Source organism: Anopheles coustani, chromosome 3 (genome assembly GCF_943734705.1).
Source record: "Anopheles coustani chromosome 3, idAnoCousDA_361_x.2, whole genome shotgun sequence".
NCBI lineage: Eukaryota > Metazoa > Arthropoda > Insecta > Diptera > Culicidae > Anopheles > Anopheles coustani.
The window spans coordinates 30,132,707-30,153,295 of NC_071288.1; the positions used below are offsets into that span (position 1 = coordinate 30,132,707).

At 44.4% G+C, this 20,589-nt stretch overlaps 1 protein-coding gene across 3 annotated transcripts in view; it reads right to left on the reverse strand.

Moving 5' to 3' along the window:
* LOC131260180 (maternal protein pumilio) overlaps positions 1-20,589 on the reverse strand; it is a 152,986-nt gene that overhangs the window by 113,040 nt on the left and 19,357 nt on the right. For 2 of the 3 annotated variants that reach the window (XM_058261854.1, XM_058261855.1), the window contains 5 exons: positions 18,126-18,358; positions 17,919-18,054; positions 17,723-17,850; positions 17,249-17,606; positions 17,089-17,178 (listed from right to left, as the gene is read on the reverse strand). In XM_058261854.1, the coding sequence (XP_058117837.1) occupies positions 17,089-17,178; positions 17,249-17,606; positions 17,723-17,850; positions 17,919-18,054; positions 18,126-18,358 (945 nt within the window). The remainder of the gene's footprint in view (positions 1-17,088; positions 17,179-17,248; positions 17,607-17,722; positions 17,851-17,918; positions 18,055-18,125; positions 18,359-20,589) is intronic. The other variant, XM_058261856.1, reaches the window with a different exon arrangement.

A 20,589-nucleotide genomic window follows, 5' to 3' on the forward strand; every position in this document is an offset into this window, starting at 1 on the left:
GGACTTGGTTCTTAGGAGTGCAGAAGAAGTGCGTTCCCCTCCCCTTGGGTATGAAACCCCCGCGGAGTGAGACGATAAGATAAATAGACGTAAATCTTGCATCACACCTTTCCCATTCGGGTCGCAGCGAAACCGAGTGAGACCTGGTGTGATATAAATCGCTGAAGGTTTTTGCGATCTTGTGTAACGCGCCCTGGCCGAGGAGAACAAACGGGACACCCATCGTCGCCGACCGCAGAGCGTGTGTGCGCCATTCCAGCGCCCAGAAAAGACACCTACACACGGGCGCCTTTATTGGAATCATTTTCCATTAGAAAAGGATCCGGGATCCGGTTTTCGTATTTCCTATTACCAGCGGGCACAAACACGATCTCCTCCCTCGCCCTGTAGCCAGCGTGAAATCGGGCCAATCTATTTGTCAACAGGGATGGTTTTCCACCAATTTTCTTTATGGGTGCGTTCACCTTGCCCGAAACGTAGCGCACAGACACACACACACACCGTAAGAAGGGGTGCGCCCGGAAAAAGGATCGTGCGGAACGATGCCGCGCGCAGCAAACAAACTAATTTCGAGCCATCCAACTAATTAATTTAATGCCGGCTATAAACCATTGCCGGGTTCTCCTTCGAGATCCGATGTTGGCGAGTGTTGAAAGAGGGGTTTTGCGATCTGGACCGCTAGTAAATAGAATAAACACAACAACATACACACTTTGAGCGGTCCAACGCGTGCGTGCGCGCAACAGTTTGAGGTTCGAAGATGGATGGAAATCAAACAAAATACGATGTAACAACACACACACACATTTTCGTATTTAGGACCCCATCTAAAAAGATCGTTAGTCTAAGCTGAAATCTGTGAGCCCATAACCGCATCGACCCAAATCGTGATCCGTCGGACCGGATGCGGGCAGCCTATTTTTGGAACGTTTTCATCGAAGGATATGTCCTAATTGAATTAGGTACCGTGTGGCAGTTTCAAATATGAGGTGACAGGATAAATAGTAACATTCTGAGTTATTAATTTATTAAGATGAAGATGGAGATAAATGAAACGATTAATAAGTTTTTTAATACATTTTGCACCTCAAACTCGTTACGACCCACACAAGTCGAGTAAAAATATTGAAGCATTCGTCAGTCGTTGCATAGCAATTTTGTTGCTCGTATTTTGCCAAAATTTTGTAATGAAAGTATAAAATATTTATACTTCCATGATTTCATAGAGTGGCTCTTCGGTTTAATTTACAATTTTTCGTTTTAAGATTATCGATCCGATATCTGTAAATACGAAATACATCATAACTGATATCTCACATAAAAAGAAAAGAATTCATTAAAAAATAAATGTAACACAACGTTACCTATGTAAACGATGTTATTCCCCAGTACTGGAAAATTGCGTGTTTCCGAACTGTTATCGTTTCTTTGTATGATTCTAAAAAACAGGTCAAAGTAAAACAATGTTTTCGTAGGATTCGGCTGTATTCACCCCCCCAACAAAACAAAATTAACACATCGTTTTAAATGTGATTGGCCTTGAAATTAACGCCCTTACGAAACAGTATGGGTTTGGGAAAGTTTTCCTTCTGACCCAAATCGCGTTTCTATTGGTGCGCTAATTTGGTTCCAGTTCACTCATACATCTTTTTTCCGCTGGATCTGGAACGAAAAAAGACCGAAAATTTAAAAGAGACCTTATCGCCCTCCGTGGCCTTATGAATACAAACACCCATAGGCACATTCACCATATCAATACAAAAACACCATGAGACGGTTTTCCTAAGCAAAATGAGCACCAAAAGGTAGGTGAGAAAAGTAAATATACCCTCCTAAACACAAGTTGCCAACAAACTCCCCTAATATATGCTGCTGGTACCGGACAGTAGGGGGGTTCCCACATTTTCACCTGTTTGTCGACATGTAACCCTCACCTAAAAAGAGCCTCAAAACGAGCTGGGGTAGTACAAAGTTTTTGGTTGGTGAATGCTTCGAAAAAAGCTAAACAAATGAAATGTATTTTTAATATCAATTCTCAAATGAGATAAATCCGAAGATTCATTCTTTAATTCAATAAACAGTAAGCTAACATCTCTTTCCATTAAATGTAGAAACTACTAACATAAAATACCTAAATAAATAGAATTAAAACCACCCAAATAACATTAAAAATGCGTGTTAGATGTTAATAAAAAAAATAAAAGTTGGCTTTCGATAATCAGTAGTTGTTCTCCACACACCACTCATACAATTGCACAGAATAACATAAGCTAAACGTACTGTTGGGTTCGGTTGTAACTTTGATAATTAAGTGGGTGCAACCGTGACACAATCAACAGCTCCAAAAAAAAGAAGGAACTGCTGGCGGAGGCACAGCGACAAGGAAGTAAAAACTTTGTAATTGAACCAACTTCCAACAAAGTACTCAACATGGCACATCATAGTTTACATGAGCGCCAGCATCGTTTCCAATGCTTTTCGCCATAGTTTTTTTTTTATTTGCTCCCATGTTTTTGATGCAGCAAAAGTACACAAGTTTACCGGAGGGAAGAACAAGCTGTTCCCCGCACGGGAATCTTCCTTTGCAGTCTTTTGCAAACGTTTGGCCACACTCTCAAAAGTTTTTCTTGCCCTTGTTTGTGAGTGAACGTAAAGATAGCGCGCGGGATATCCGCCACGAAAGGTTTTATGTTACCAGGAATGAATCTAATGGGTTTAAAGAAGCGCTGCATCTACACTTGGGCAATTCGCAAAAGTGTTCCAGTGAATCATTTAAAGGAGCGTTAGCGAAAGCAAACTAGCATAAGCTTCTCCGAGTATTAAGTAGATACCTTTGTTCATTAAAACTGGTAGATAAAAGCAGAACTCAACTTTGATTGAGGAACGTTGTTCAAAACCCTCTCCGAGTGTTTACTGTACATGGTAAAGCTTTACGCCTTTCCGAAACGATCCTTTTGCCTTTAAGCAACGCTTCAACAAACGCGTTGTGACGACCGACTTCAACACAAAGCCGTAGCAAGAACACGCAGAAAAAAATCTGGCAGAAAAAGTTTGAAGACCAAAGCGTTAGTAGAGAAACTGTAGCAAACAGCATAGACTAAGTCCTTTCGAGGAGCTAAAAGAACTATAAAAAATGGCGTGCAAAGTGAGCGATTGAAACGAATGAATCCATGCGCCAGTGTCCTGCCGTTCGTAGACAGAACGAAACGTACACAACCACGGCACAGTTGTTGGTCGTTTTACATTGTTTTACATTTTATGGTGCCCTTGTGGTTGGGGCATTTATGAGGTGCACCTTCCTACTGCCAAGTGCCTTGCTCGAAAGGCGACAATGTACTGAAAACGCAACGATCTTCGACCTCAGCAACGTTGGGAACAAATCACGTGTTTTGAGATTGCCACAGATTTTCCACAATTTCTTCTTGCGTTCTCTCTCTCTCTCTCTCTCTTTGCCCTAACGTTGTATGCGCTCGAGTAAAGGACAATTTCGCAAAACACGTGACATCCAACACGTGTCCCGTTCGAAGGAGGAGTGAGCAGTAAGGATTCCACTCTAAGTTGCATTAAAATGTAGAACAAATTTTTCCATAAACTTCCACACAAACACACAGTCGAAAGCGGTGTAAAAATGAACTCATTGGTAATGTGTTCAATCATAGCGCTTTGTCAGTCCAATTAAGGATGCCTTAACCGTTCAGACATTATTCTTTCACAAGTGATGGTTTTATGATTGCACCGCCAGCAGAGTGTTTTTAATGTCGTAAAGGGCACACCTAGGTTTTTAACGCGAGTTTATTCGTTCATCAATCCTTTCCAGTGCTCCTGAAAAAAAAGTTTACATTCGCAACTGAGTAAAACAGAACCAGGGATGGTGTGTCCTGCGAAGAAAAGTGGCTTGGCACGTGACCCACCTGAACGTCGGCCGAACGGTGTCAATGTTGCATCGTACACATTGCGCTTTCCTCAAACGCACAACGCTCCATTACGTTCACTGTATTACTTGTTTTATTGCAAAAACCCTGGAGGAGTTTGTCGTTGTGAGGGGGTTGGCCCATTTCTTGATCCTCTCTCGATATGCTTACAGGAAAGAATCCGTTCGTGGTCTCCACGAGGTAGGCTTTTGCGTAGCATATTGCGTGCGGATTTATTGCACACACCAGAACAGCGTACGGTGTGTAAGTTCTTCGGCTGCTGACAGAATGGGAATCACGCATGTCATATTCACCTGTCCCTTTTCTCTCTCCCTCTGTGCGTGTGTTGTTTGTTGATGTTTTGAACAAGTTCATCGTTTCTGGAATCACTGCATCATAATACATAAAAACACACACACCCTTGTGTAGGAAAATGGAAATTACTGAACACATGCACAGGATGTTTTAAATCGAACGCATCAAAAGTTGCTCCATCACTTTGGCAAACTATTTCTGCATGACCGCACAACGAGTCTTCGTAATTACAAATTTAATCAACATTTCTCGTCCTCTAGTGGCAGTTCACCAATAGAGTGAAGTCGAAGAATTTCTTCGTGCCCAGATTTTGAACATTCCACTACAAAATTGGCAAACAAAACTATCCATCAGGAAGCTCCATTACCAGCAACAGCTCCGGAACCGTGCCCCGGGGCAATCATTAGTGACTGTCTGTTCCTGCGAGATGCTTCCACACAAACGCTGTTGTTTTCCATTTTCCGCTCCTCGCAGATTACCGCTTTTCCCGCAAGGGCAAACATTACGCCATCGCAATCGATCAGCACAGTCAGCATTCCGCTCAATTGCGGAGCGGTTGAAACAAAACAAACAATATCGATGCAAACTACTCGGCATAATTACTTGCGTCATCGCGGTGTAGGGATAATGAACAAAGGTTCAATTTATCTGTTGACAACTGCGAGAAGGATAGAGAACTTGGACAGACAGGAGCTGTGGCGAAAAATAAAACACAAAAATTATACAACAAGCATCTGGACTCTTTCTACGGTCCAATTTGGGTAGTTTTAGACCCTTGAGGCATTTGTCGCGGGTGTCACGGAATTGGGTATTATTGGCATAGCCGAGGACATTCAACAGCTACTCAACAGCTAGAGTCAGCCTAATCGCGCAAACTAAGCGCAATGTGAGTGCTCACACAGCTTTGGGCAAAACAAGTAACATCCGCTTGTTGATATACATACAAGCATTTTTTAACAGCAGTTCACGAAGGAATGAAACAGCAGTGAAAAATGAAACAGAACATATAGTCATTAGTAGGGAAAATGGGTGTGATTTTTTAATCAATCGAACAATTGAAACCCATCCCCAGGGGGAGGGCAATTGAAGGATCTGCAGCTCGGAGGGCTGTTGCAATAATTGCTTGCACAAGTGCTAGCCGCGGCCATGTGTAAGTAAGTTGCCTCTCAATCCGGTCGCTGTTGCTGCTGTTGCTGCTGGCCGCTGATTGCAACTAGCCTGGGGAGCCTGTGGACCATTGGCACCGCTGTTGTTCACGAGTGCTTTTGGGAAAAGCAGGCGGAAACGGGGGGTGGGAAAACTTCTGCTTTCATAACGGAAACCCGGAGAGAGCTTGCACATCCACCGGATAGCTCGGCAACAAGCTGTTGCACACGATATGCGCTCATCATCGCTCGAGTCACGTGCTTCGATCGTGTTTCGTAAATACAAATCAACTCACATACATAAATGTGCGAGATGTAGAGGACATGCGACGTGCAGAGGGATCCCGCTGTTGTATTGATTCGTTTCTTTTTCCATTGAGTTTTTTTTTTTGCTTTGTACGTCAGCTCCACTTCATTTTCCTGAAACATCCTTCCGGCTTGTGACGCGGATTACAACAGAAAATAAAATACTTTTTACAAACACTGCCACGGATGGAGAAACGTGCTACGTGCAAGTTTGAAGCATTTATCGATGTTTGGAAAATAAATACATGCACCGTTCCCGGAAAACAGCCTCGCCCTCGTATGGTTCCAGAAAAGTTTTCTCTTCGCATGATCGTTAAACAATTTTAACGTCAGTTTTTTTCACCGAAGAAACGATGAAAAAATACATTTCTCAAACTCTTCACCCATCGCATCATATATTATATTTTTTACCCTTTTTACTGTATAATTATTTTTTGCACCGATGCGACTGTGAGTCGCTTGTTTTCATACGATTTTTGTGTTTTTGTTTTTTGCTCGTGGCTAAAGTACACGCACTCCGGGACAAAGTGATTCGTGGTGTGACTGCGCAAGTTATTGCGATGATGCGAAACTTCGGTTGAGTAAACCACTCTTCATCCAGAACGTTCGTCAACCGTCATCATCGCTCGAGAAGCAAAAAAAAAAAGTAAACTCTCGATCGATTCATTAGTCCCACCATATGTTGCCATAAAAGTTGCAACTCAAGCGCTCGGGCGCATATAGCCTTCAAGTTTTCCAATAAGTGGCAATCACATCCTTGTTGCATGATTGCATTTTTGCATTCGATCGCGATGCACCAAACGAGCGCCGTCCCACCTAAGGGTTTTGTGGACCGTGGTACCGTATTCTGTTAGTTAACGAAAGTTTATCAAACCTGTCGAATTATCGAATTTTAACTGAAAGTATTCTTAGTATAGCTGAATAACCTGATAAAATGGTAGTTTATTCCTTCCTGAACTATTCCTTATTTGTATTCGCCAGTATGAGCGAAAACAAAATTTTCAAAAAGCATGGCTTTATTTTATAAAACTGTCTGTTGGTTGATTGCTTTATAACTACTCAATCAACTAATATAATTTCTGACGATTTTAAGGTCAATCGAAACATGGTTCAATATGGTTCCAGAAAAGTTTTCTCTTCGCATGATCGTTAAACAATTTTAACGTCAGTTTTTTTCACCGAAGAAACGAAGAAAAAATACATTTCATACAATATGGAACCATATCGAAAAATTGATGGAAAGAGCAAACAAAAACCACGGAATTGGTAAAATGTTTAACCAAATGGTACGGATTGAATGACAATTATTGCTAAGAATTCAAAACAATACTATAAACGATCACAGTTGACAGGCCCTTGATTCAAATGAAACCCTACTAATGACTCTGTGTTTATATCCCGCAGTTGATTTCCAACCATTTCCAACCATAATCTCTGAACTATTTTCCACATTGAGCTTTTGTATTTCGAAGAAAAGCCCGATAGGGAAATTAAACGATACACCGTACAGTGAATTTTCTCTTTTTGTCGAGAAACCCCTCCCTACCACGATGGGGCGTATACATTGGGATGAAAATTTGTTCAATACGACGCCAACGAACGAAAAGCGGAGATTTCTATACCGCCATTGCTTGCATCATTGGGCGTGAGTACAATGCAGGACCTTTATCGGAGTGGAGAGTGCAAGTAACGGGACGCAACGGGAAAACGAAGTCCCTGTGGGACTGTAATTAAATTCGAATGACTCGTATAAAATACATTGGTTCGTTGTAATCGTTTTGCAGCGCCATGATATTGACATTATCTCTCCACCCGCCTTTTTGCCACCGACCAAAGATTGCTACATCGGTTTCGTCGGATTTTCTACTGCGCTCCGTTTCGCTATTAGCGACAAGAGAGATTTAATCCGCACGGTGAAACCGCAACTAAATAGAGCAAGCCTGGATCGATCGATGCAAAGGACGAGAGTATGTGTTTATGTTTCTGTTTGGCCGTCCAGGAAACTGACTATCACTCATCTTCGTCCTCTAATTGTAGGCATATTTCCCACCTCTATTTCACCGGAGCCAAACACAAATGCAATAATTTCCGGATAGCGTTTTCAAAACGTCTGCATTACGGTTGCCAACGTGATTATGTACACTTCGAAGCAAAGCGCAACCAGTCGAAATACTAGGAAAAGCACTAGAAATGCCCTGTCCAAGGCTGCGCGATGGAGAAACCATCTAACAAGTTAATGTACTCTCATTGCGACGGTAAACTTAAATTCCATTCCTAGTTTTGATGACACCGTTTACAACATCCTAGAGTCAACAGTGCCGACACCAGGTTGCGGGACGAGATATTGCTGGACACAGTTTCGGGTGTCTGGGATGAAAGAAAAATAGACCCGAGAACGAACCAACCCAATCCGGCCAGCTAGCCGCAAGTCGCCATTCGAATCGGGTCTCCTGCCGCCCATCAAATGCAACCCACCGGAAGCATCATCCGTCCGGAAAGGTAACGGGAGCAAACTAGCGTGTCCTCATTTCGCCCTGTTCACCGTGATCTCCGTGACCACCGAACACACAATCGTCACCTGACCTGAGGGTGGGGGCGCATCGGGTCGTAGCCAAAAGGTTTTCCCCGAACCACCCACGCCGCCACAGGCCTTGGTGTTTGATGGTACACACGACGCGTGGGCTACGGAAAAACGTCTGCCGAAACGAGCGAGCAGAGCAGAATGTTATATCCTCCGTGATGCTGGACAGAGCTTACAGCACCTTCGGTGCACGAAGCGACCAAAAACGCTCACAGCATGGTCGGTAGGTGGGTGGACAAAAATGCGATTCTTTTTCGTTTTGCTTTTCGTTTGCCACCGTGCCCGGGTATGACCGCTATTTTCGTGTAACCTAATTTACGCCTGACCCGCTGCGACCTGATCCGCACTCCCAGAAAATCCCAGAAAGCGCAACGATTAGCACAACGGGCAACACACGGCGTTCAAACAGCATCTCCCGCAGGTTTCGTGTGGCGAATTTAATCTCTCATCCGTTCGTCTGGACAAACTCGCATCTCTCTTCCAAGGACCGAACCATGTTGTCGTCGTCGTCGTCATCACCTTGTTTAGGCCACCGGTTGTTGCCACATTAATGTCACCGTTTATCCATCATCATCGTTACCGTCAACCTCCCCGGGGCTGGGCTAAAGTACCCACCAGGCAGCCAATTCATGCGACCACAACGGGCAGCAGAGCACCAGCAGCATTCTTCCCTGATTTAATGGATTTCACCTCACGACGTCGAGAAAGGTCGAGTTTCTTCTTCCCCCAGGACACAAACGACCTCTCGCTGTAGATGGAGTGTTGTGGAATGATGAAACACCCGAGTGCGCCCTCTGCGTTAAACAATCGAGTGGCAAGATCCAAACAAAGTGGTTCTGGAAGAGTATTTGAAAAAAGTTAATAATTGTTTGATAAAGTAATGCGTTACGCTGCGTTATCCTGCGTTACCTTCTATCCTCTAAAGCTAGAAAAGTCCATTACCTTCCACCGTTTGCTCCTTCGCCAACGTTCCCAACCCTCGCTGGAATTGCACGAACACCCTCGGAAAACCATAAACTTACCCAGACCCATCGTTAATAATCGATTTGATGACCACCATCTCTTTGCCATGGCCCATCGTTGGTGATCGACAGACACACAGCGTAGATGATAGGTGTTTCTGTTTACTTCGAAAGCTCGATAAATTTATTACCTCCAAAAAGGTTGTGACAACATCGTCACCCACTCCACTTCTGCTGCTGTCTCACACGCACCATGATAAGTGTTGAGGAAAGTGGCGGAAGAAAAACAAAATAAAACAGTCGGAATATTGACGAGTATCGCGGCTGAAGAATTCGTCCATAACAACCACATCGAGCTCGTTCGTGCGAGTTTGTATATTGCGTCGTTGCCACAGGGCACAACATGTTGGAGACGAAATGTAAAAACATTTGACAACGTACAAGAGAGATCTATGTTATATCAAAACCGAATCCGTAATGCTTCAATGGAGTTTAAAAACTATAAACAATATTGTTGAGGGTTAAACTTTTAAATTTCAAAAAGCAGATTCAAACCCGCATTGAATCGTATCCGATACAATAGGTGTAAGCTTTCATTTGTGGAGATTTGTGACCAAATAAACAGCCTAACCATTCGAATACATCAGCACCAAATGTAACAGACCAAGGAGCGGTTAGAGGTTGCTGTTAAAAGCGTTCTAATTCTACAGAGATTTTATCTTGATGATGAATTCCTATACCTTTTGCGTTGTGAAAAGAAATGCCTTTGATGGGAGGGCATGGGACCGTCTACGTAAAGAATAACGGCAAAATTAAGACCCTTGCATATACGTATTGAATACTTTAAATTTACGGAAAATGCTTTTTACCTTCTTGACTCCGACTTCGGGAGCTTCGGAGTGGATCAATTTTACCTACTTTCCGAAATTGGATTGGGCGCAAACAGCTGTAGTAATTCGAAGCTACAAACTGAATCACTTTCCTAGCCGGTGATGCAAACCATGGATATCCGGAAAGTGTGCTTATTCAAATGATGTTTGGATAGTGCTGAATTGGGGAAAGCAGGATTCGGTAGTAGACCGAAAAAGAAATAGCAAAAGACTTCACAATTTGACGTTTGACAACTTTACACCCTCCGTTCCGTGTGTGAAAGTGTCCTCTCACATGTTTCCTCCCGGAGGGAACATGGTAGACACCTTACCATTTACCGTACACGTGGAAGGAAGTTGAACGGAAAAAGAATCCACTACGATTTCTGCCATCTGCATTGCAAATAGTGTAGTTTGAAAGCCGAGCGAATAAGTTCACCTCAATGTGACAGTGTGACAGTGAACATAAAACCCCGACTGGAGGCATACATACACACCCCAGATTAACCCAAACACACGCTGCGCCTCGAGAGTGTGGCTCGTGGGTCCAATTGATCCAATTGGTGTGTTGGTCCCGAAGGGCGTCACATGGAAATAAACACAGAAAAAAATACACAGGCACCTCCAAAACATCCTTTTCCACCCCGAAGTCGTAGCCGTGGTGGCGGTGGTTTCCCTGCCGGCATCATTCTTTATTCACACGCCCTCGGGTGCCAATGGCATACATTAACATACATATGTAACAATCGATTGGTCCAAACACAAACCTTCTGCGGGCTTCGGGTTCTACTTCCTTCATCACAGCCACCATTTTTGGGATTCCCTCCGGCAACCATCCGACCCACCCATAACCCACAAACACACGCAGGGCACTCGACCCGCTCAATGCCGGTACCATCGTTCGCGCGCTCGAAAGTACCGCCGGCGGAAAATACCTGTGGAAAATTGACAACATTTGTGCGGCGTTGATCGATTCGACTCGTCCGACCACCACACTCGAGCGTGAGGGAGAGGGAAGGAGGGAGGAGTTGCATGCCCGAAAGCAACAAATGTAAACTACCATCGACCATGTTCGGGGGGGAAAACCGCCGGATGGGAAACCTTTTGACACAATGTTTGTTAAAAAATATTCAACGTGTGTCAATCAATGTTTTTTCAGTGTAATTTTTTTTTTTTTGGTGCCTCCAGAATTGATTCAGGTTCAAGCTCTTCATCAACACGTCGAGTTCGGGTGCATGTTAAGAGAGCAAAAAAAAATGCACACTTTTGTCTACCTGCTGCATACACACACTTGAACAGAAAAACATGTCACATGCAATTATGATTTTAATAACGAACATTGGAGTTTTTGAGCTTCCGAGTGTTTCAAAGAACCTTTTAAAGCGGTTCTCGTAATGGAGTTAGCTGATGAATGAAGCCTTACAGATAACATTTTCCCTAGGGTAAAGTAATCAAAAATTGGTAACAAAAAACAAGTTATCACTATGAGCAACTACTCAGCATTACCAACAGTGCCTTTAGCATGACATTGCAATAGAGTGACAACCGGAACATTAGACTTTGTTGAGCATACGTTTCCCGGCAACGGTTTCAGTTGTTCGAATGAAGTGCTTCATTTCCTCCCGGCCAGCATGTCTTTCGTTGCGGGTACCTCTCATGCCCAACAACGCAAAACAACCGCTTCAAAACGTGAGGGTAATGTGGAGGCTTCAGTTGCTTCGTTCAACGATGAAGAAAATCTAGAACTCTGTGCTATCTTCAAGCATACGGAACTGCTAGTTTCCCTTTCACAGTCAAGTGCTCTTACGTTACTTAAACTAGTTGAGTTACTTCGCGAAACTGCAACCTCCTCGCAACGACGAACTCCGGTATGCTCGGAACTATTCTTCCGCTGTCACGGAACTGTTTTGAATAAGTTCGCCTCCTCTACTTTTTTTTCTTCTTTAAACCGGAAAATAGCGCTTTTCCGGAAATATCTTCCAACACGAATGTCACGTGGTAAACGTTCCGGCCGCTTCGCTCGGCGTGGGCGTAAGCCCAATCATTCCACAGCCACGCGTTTAAACGTGCACCGATGGAGGCGCCTGGTGGTTTACGACGACGACGACGACGGTGCACCTTCACGCCGTCGGTTTGCTGGGACTGAAATTTCCAGCCCCCACGTGTCTGCTACTATCGAGCGCACACACACACCCACACACACACAGACCGGAACCATGCATAGGCCGGAACACACATACCGAAATGGAATGTCATTCAACCGCGAGGAGCTATGAGAGGATGCGTGTGGAAGCGTGGCACTGATTGCCGGGTGCACCATTATGCTGTCTGACTCAGCCAACCTTTAATGACCGAACTCTTTTGCTCCACTTATGCCGTTTTCCCTTCCCATCTTCTTTTTTCCCCCGCCATTCCTACTTTATTCTACTTTGTCGAAACGCTGGGCTGTTTGAGATAATCTGTTTTTCACTTTTTCAATGAAAATATGTTTGTATGTTCGTAAACTGTATGAGGGAACCTTTATCCCTGTAAAATCCAAGAGACAGTTAACCGTTAGTTTTTCTTTTATGATTTTGGTGTTTGGTAAAGATATTACTTTAAGTTTTTCCCAATTTGTTTTGCCAATTTTCCCAATTTGTTTATTGGAAAGAAAAAACAAAATTAATTGTGACGGTTAGATTAATTTGTTACATGTTTGAAAAATTTGACTAATATAGTATTGAAATCGGGAGAATCTATTGGAACTTAATATTTTATTGCAAAATGAAATGCAAGATTTAAGCTTAAAGTCAAACGTAAAAATCAATTTATACACTACTCGAGCAAACAGTGTTGTTTATGTCGCTATGTAAAGCAGCTGTTTTCCCCTTTTTTCCCGCACCTTTCCCTAGTTGCAGATAGTGTTTCCTGCGGATCCACTCGGCACCAGACAGGAAATAGAATCGGCGTTCAGAAAACCTTACTGTAACGAAACGGGTCATTATCATCTTCGTGCTACTGTTCAACCTCCGGCTGACTTTTCTCTCCTTCTCTCTGCTCTTGCACCTCTCCGCGATGGACTCTTCTACCGTACGGAGTGTCGTAAATGCCATCATCATTAACGGATTCTTGTTGTTGTCGTCGTCGTTGAAAAGGAAGGTAAACTAACATTCCCATACGCGACGGAAAAGTGCCAGCAAAACTGTGGAAGAAAGGGCATCTCCGGCAACATTGACATGACCCAACCGGTATACCGCATTGCACTTTTCCCTCGGGTTTCTTGATTTCCTGACTAATGCGGTGAAGGACACACCCACGAGCAGAGTTGTCCTATCAAGAACCACTCGCACCAAAAAGAAACCCTTCCCCGGCCGGACGAGACACATAACCGATCGATTGCTATCCGTGTGTATGTCACCAACCGGCACAATATCTTCATTTGATACCAAAGCCCGACCGGGCATACACACACACACACACAAACGAGCGTGGTAATGATTAATGGGACACATTCCGATGCTAACCCGTTCTCGTCCAATAGGAAACTCAATTTCATTTTCAATGAACACAAAACAATGGTGCTCGGGCGGGCAATGGGGAAAAGTGCCCTTTTTATCCACTCCTTCCGAGACTGTAGAATCGATTGATTTCGATAGCAAAAAAGCCGATGAGAAGGAGAAGTACTTCGGTAAAACAAAAAGCCTCTTAGCGGCAACACACCACACGAGAAGTGCGGAATGGTTTGGAAAAAGCGTCGGGAAAATTTACTCATTGTTTTAGGCAAAAAGGTAGCAAAAACCAACCGAAGTAAGTGGGGAAGATTGATGGTAACAATCAGCTTATAATTCGTCTTTAACCTTCGGCGGAGTGGCCACCCGTGGCAATAACGTGCAGGATATTCGCCGCCGTATCATCAATCAGTTGCGCTTGTTGGCGATGTAAGAGTGTGTTTGCTTTTTTAACTCCTTTCTAAAACGGAAGCGACGGAAGAGAACACGTCCCATTGGATAACGAACGCTGCTACAACAGTCATTACATTTCCAGGACGACAACACGAGAAACGATTGAAATATCATACCACGACATTACAAATTGATGTAATTTCCGCGCAGGCTACGGGTTGGTGATGTCCTGCTGCGGACGACACGCCAGGCTGTTGATAACGGAGGGCGCACACCGTGAATCGTATTACCGAAATAGGAAGAATCCTGCGGTTTTATTCGACGCTAATGTGTACAACAGCACCCCCGACTGGAGGACTCACAGTAAGTTTAATTTGAACAATCTCGAATTCACCCGCCGCCCCGCAGGATGTCACATTGCGTCATTACGCGTTAGAGGTACGTGCACGTAGTAATGGTCCATCATCGCCATCGTCATCGACAGCGGTATATTCTCGGTATCAAGTTGCCGCTCGTCAATCAATCTCTTGTCGGGCTCTCTCTCTCTCTCTTTCTCTCTCTATCGTCCCCGAGCCCGAGACCATGAGCGGAGGTAGGAGGAATGCGGAAGGACATGCGTTCCGTCGTCTACCACCAACAACTCGCAGGCAACCGCACCGCTTGGGTAATACCAACAATGCGCGGCAGTCAATGGCGATGGCTCACATTCCAACCACTAGAGTCGGTCGATCCTTCACCGTGGAATCTTGGAAATAGATTGATTGCAACCATCTTCGGTCCTTCCACGTCACCTATTTGTCTTTTGACGAGCTGCTCCGAGAACCAGACGCAAAGTAAAACAGCGTGACTCGCATGACTCATCCATTTAATTCTATTTCCATCTCAAGAGCCAAACAGGATCCCTCGTATCCGTGCTTGCGCGGTTATCCTTGCGTTAACCATAACACACACACATACACTCCTACGACAAATGTTCCGGTCCTACTTTCTCCTAGCGTTTGTTGGTTCCAAGGGAGGTACCTACGGCGACATTCCAAGAAAAGCCTTGAGAGAGTGTGTATCAGAAGAAAAAGACAGTAAACGCAAGACTCCACACTGCAGTGAAACGACGAATGAAGGTAACACTGCTCCATACACGCGCACACTTGACCGGTGCCGACCATGACCGGATGGAAACGACGGTACAAACGACGCTTCCGCATGTACATTCCAGCCGCGGCAAAACACGCTGCGCTCATTTCCATAATCAAGTCGTGAGGAAAATTTGACTAACTAAGTGCATCTAATCGTGATGGAGTGCACTGACAGACGGCGGCCGGATTCCTTCTTCACCGTCCGAACAGGCTATTTCCGGGTTGGGCACATCGTCGTCCAAAGCGGGGCACGACTCATGCAGTAAGTTAGTGTAATGTTGACTTTTAGAAGTGCGCACAAATTAGGAATGAGTTGGTGGGGGTGGTGAAAAAGCAACGTAAGGTATTGTGTGTGACGGCGCATGAACGTTTTCTCGTGGGTAAATGATAAACTTCGCCATTTGTGCGTAGTCAGAGAGCTGAACACATAAACCACAGACAATAATCCTATAACAATCCAAAACCCTCAACCACGTGAAATATTTTTCAATAAGAAATTCTACAGCAAATTATATTGCATTCCTTATTTCATCTCCCGAGATTATGATCCAATTAAGATATATTCTCCTGGTTGTGTAATAAAGGAGTTGTGTTGTAAATCATGCCTTATTTCCTTGCTCAAGTTCAGAACACATTTCCACCGACGGCCAAAGATCGGTGCACCATCGCACACGGGGAAATGTGTCAGTAGAGCAACGGATGTGGTCAACGCAACGTTTCCTCGGGCAGATTGCTTGCAAAATTCCGCACTCTGGGACAATCTAGGGCGTAGCAGGAAACCGATGAGTGTTGTGCCATATTTTCTTTTCCTTCCTTCGCTGTTACCAGGCTCGGTAACCCTTCCGTTTATGGACCAAAGCTATAAAGTTCAGGATAACACACACACATACATACTAACTCCACATACCGGCACGTCCACTGCTTTTGAGTACTTTCTTCGTTGCTGGGAACCACGTGTTTCCCGCTCGCCTAGCGCCCCACCCCCATACGCTTCTTGCAATTGATGGTGGGGGTAGAGAATGAAATAACACGCAGTAAAGAAACTGGACAAAGGACGCAGCGGACAAAGAAGAAAGTGATTCGACGGAAGTGGTGCATTCAATTCGGATAATGGATAGAAAAGAAGAAAAAACACGGCAACAACAAACTACTGGTCACTGATGAACCTTGAACCCGGTGTCGTTCGAGGCACCTTTTTTTCGTCCACCGGGAGCCGCACGAAACGTGCTGAACCCCTTGCGGGGGTGGTTGGTAGGATAACAAGTGACCGGATGAGAAATTTATTGATTGTCGCAATCTAACCCGCGTCCGTGACAAGAACGGAAAAAGTCGTCAGTTTTGAGTCCTTCGGAGGTGTGCGGTGATAGAAATCGAAACACGCCGTCCGTAGGTTAGGCAAGCAAGTGTACCGAACTAACTTGTTTTGTTAAGAACTCGCCCCTTTACCACAGAAAAGAATTGAAAGTAGTCTATGTTTCAGTTAATAAGAATATAGCAATTCAACATAACTTGGATGGAAACATGTGATAATCTCAAAAAGTATGTGCATTCCCAAGAGAGATTATTCTTTCAATATACCACAGGAACTTGTGGTACAGAAATGTGTTATATATGGTAAAACTCCAGGTCAACTTTTATATAATGATGAATTACACTTGTTATCTTTTTTTAAACTCAAAGGACCATCGTCAGGAAATGTGCATCTCATAAACATTCAATTTGAAATGCTTTTACTTGTTTGCGATGGTGTCGCCATCTACATGTCAGAAATTGAAACTCTAACAAATCTAATCAAGGTGAACATATCCTTGGTGACTGCCACCAAGATTCTTGAATCAAGATGTTTTAACACATTTTTTAAGTTTCACTATCATCCGTCAATTAAAATCACAAATCTCGATTCCAAGAATTAGCATTTTAAATTTGAACTAAGTAAATAAGGTCGTAGATGTTGCTGAAAGACATATAGTGGTTGCGAAACATACCTGTAGCTCGAAGTTGTGCGGCTGCTGCATAAGGTTCGCCGGAGAATCAATCTGATTCGGACCCTGGGCATGCTGGTTCACCATGGGGTTCTAAAACAAACCAAGACGGCCATTATTAAAAGGAACTCGAGGTAAATTGACTTCCGCCAAGCTGTCTCACCTGGGTGATTTGCGGGATACCGCCAACACCGTTCATCACGTGGCTCTGCATCTGGCTGAGCTGGTTCAGTTGCGTCATTTGATTCATCTGACCGAGCTGTCCCATCTGACCCATCTGCTGGCCCATCTGGTTCATCTGGGTCATCATCTGCGGATGGTAGGAACCGAGGGCGGCAGCGGCCGCCTGCTGTGCCACATCGTTGCCAGCGCCGGGCGCAGCCGAGCCGAGCATCGTGTGCAGCGGGCAACCGGCGGAACCGTGCACGCCGGTCGGATCGAACATGCTCTGACGGGGCAGCTGCTCCTCGGCCGGAGACGGCTGGCGCGAACCGGGCGTACGGCTGTGGAACGAAAGGCGACTATTGTCGAGAATTACGGTTCGTTGCGCTCAATATCCTGCTCGACACAACCACACTCCACTGCCGGGTGTGTATGGAGGACACACAGGATTATGCGCTCACTCTCGTATACTTACTTGAAACTCTTGTCATCGTCGATTCCGTTCACCATCACAACGCCGTTTGTGCCGGGTACAACAACCTCCTCCTTCTTCAGCCCGTTCGCCTCGAACGGTGAGTTCCGCTTGTCCTTATCATCGGAGGCCTAAAACAGGAAGTGCAGCGTTAATAGGGGATATCGTTCTCTACCGTCCAACACAAATCCGGCCATACCTTATCCCCGTCGTCAAACTTCAGCCCCTTGAAACGCGGCTCCAGACTGGCCAGTGGGCTTTCCTTGTTCGTCGGCGAGCCGCCCAGTACGTACTCCACCATCTTAACACCCAATCCACCGGTTGAATCGCGTGGGCTAAAGTGAGAATAACACAATTAAACATCTTTTCCCGATCCGGTTCGTGTGCACTCCGCCACACAACTCACCTCAGAATGCCGGTCGAGCCTGTTGGATTGTTTTCCGGTGCGTGTTGGAAAATGCGACGTGGTGCCAGGATGGCATCGCCCTGCGTGGACCAGGTCGAATCGCGCCACACCTGCGGATCGATGCTGCCATGATGAAGTTGCAGCGGCGGTAGCGGGCCCGAAACGCACGTGGACACTTTCGGGTCATCGGAACCAATCTTTTCCCAAAGTTTCTTCGCTGTCGATGTGTTGATCTGGAAATGAAAAAAGGACCAAGAATTAAAAACAAGTCCTCGTATTACGTTCTTTCAATATGAAGCTTTAGGTCAAACATTTTGTGTAGAAACTGGCACTGGTCGGTCCAGCACATTGATCATTATATTAGCTTTATGTGTCTACAAGACGCTGAAATTAAATACATTAATAACCTACCATCGATACACAATTTGGGATACAGAAAAGGAAGTCCAAGTATTATTTCCGATCGTTTCCCACCTACAGTTCCGCAGCATCAGCAATGCGGAAGACGTTTAGACGAGATGACGCATTTTACATGCGTTGAACCATGACGGCGAAACATTCCGATTCATCTCTGCATGAAATCTATCTCCACCCTCTGTGGAGATCGAAATTGGCTTGCAATCTTCAACCAGCCGGCTGCTTAGAGAGCCTACCCTTACCACACATCTAGACGCTCTTATACTCGATTTTTGTTCGAACCATGGAACCGAAATAACGAGATGAATCGATTCGCAAGGATAATTGGCCCCCGAGTTCGGCAATTACGCACATTGCCGACACGCTAGACACGATGGAACGAGAGCGTTGTTATAACTGCAAGGGGTCGAGAGCGATTGGATATACGATTGGCCGCGTACATCGATAAAATAAAGACGGCAAGTGGGCACAACACTACACCCACCAGCAGCGTCGGTAGCAGCATCACATCACGATCATCATCGGCTATACGGCTACTATTTATTTATGACTTTGCGATGCCAACGTTTCGAGGGAAATCCATAGCCTAGGCAAATAAATAAATCAAGGCAATAGCGGTGCCGGCTAGAATTGTGTAGCGGGTAGGTTAAATTATGGCACGCTATGAAATAAATGGACATGCAAAGGTTCAAAGGAAAAATCAAGTATTAGATTGGCATATTTAAGTGCCTGGATTTACCACTCAGTGAAATACTCGGCCATTAATGCACTGGCTCGAAATAAATAGTCTTCCGTTTCCATACCTATTGATTAACTTGAGAAACAAAGTAGAAGTTCTCAAATAGTTCTATTGCAAATGGGATTAATGTTATTTTGATATGACTCTTAAATATTCTGGAATTAGATTTCAAAACGGATAAAGCTTCAACTCATTTCTTCAAGGACTTAATTCAGGTGTCGACAATATACTCAAAACTTTCCGAAGGATAGTTATTTCAATTACTGAGATTACGCCAGTAATATCACTATATGATAAGATAATTTGAGTAAACAATTAGTTACAATCATGAGTAATGAAACTAATTTACAATGCAACGAACTAAAATGTAACGGAAACATTCAAAGAGAATAAGAAAATAGTCAAAAGAAAAACATTCGAATATTTTATTTTGAACCACTGTTTTATGCATCTTTACTATCAAGAAAAATGGTAATCCATTTCAAAAGACATTTTATATTGTTTTTTGATGTGTCCTTTTTATCATCTGGACCTTTTCAGGAAACGTATGCCGACCCCTGACTTAACTAATTTGTTCGTCATGCTGTTGTAGATTTAGTTTTTTGTTAACTAATATTGAGTAGTAAAACTGAGCAGTCATAAGCTATCGCATGCCTACGGTATGAGGCGCTTTAAAATCCCTTGGGTTCAGTGGTTAAATATCGATAGCCGCAAGCAAAAAATATTTAAACGACAGCTAGTGCACGAACTTTGAGAACCACTGACATAACACTATCCTGCGGTAGCACGTACTCTTGGGATACTTGCCAAGTATGCCGGAAGATGGGAAATCCCTCCATCTTTGTCATTCAGCAATATTCAAAACATCATCATTAAGTAGTCACGAGAAGAAACTCTGATGGGCCCCATGTGCATATGCAAATCTCGTGATGGCCCAAGCTGGCATTCAGTAGACGGCGACGAAGAAAATACACGCAATGCACCCGGACCAGCAGTGTGCAGCGCAATCGATGGTGGACTGTTTCTTATTCGTCAAACGTAAGTAACAACGAGTTCAAGTTCAATCCATCGATGGCGATGGAACAACCCCGAGGAGCATGAGATGCTACCGATGCTGTTCCGATCGGCTCGCCTTTTGCACCCTTGTACGGAAGGTGGAGGGTAGGCCAGGCGAAAAAAAAAACCTCCCCGGTGGCTAACACCAACTGGTTTTGCAGGCCGACCTTAAAGTGTACCAAACCGTACCGAGCAAAACCGATCGCTCGATCACGCTTCGTGCGCCTAAAAATTGCACCGATCGTTACTTCC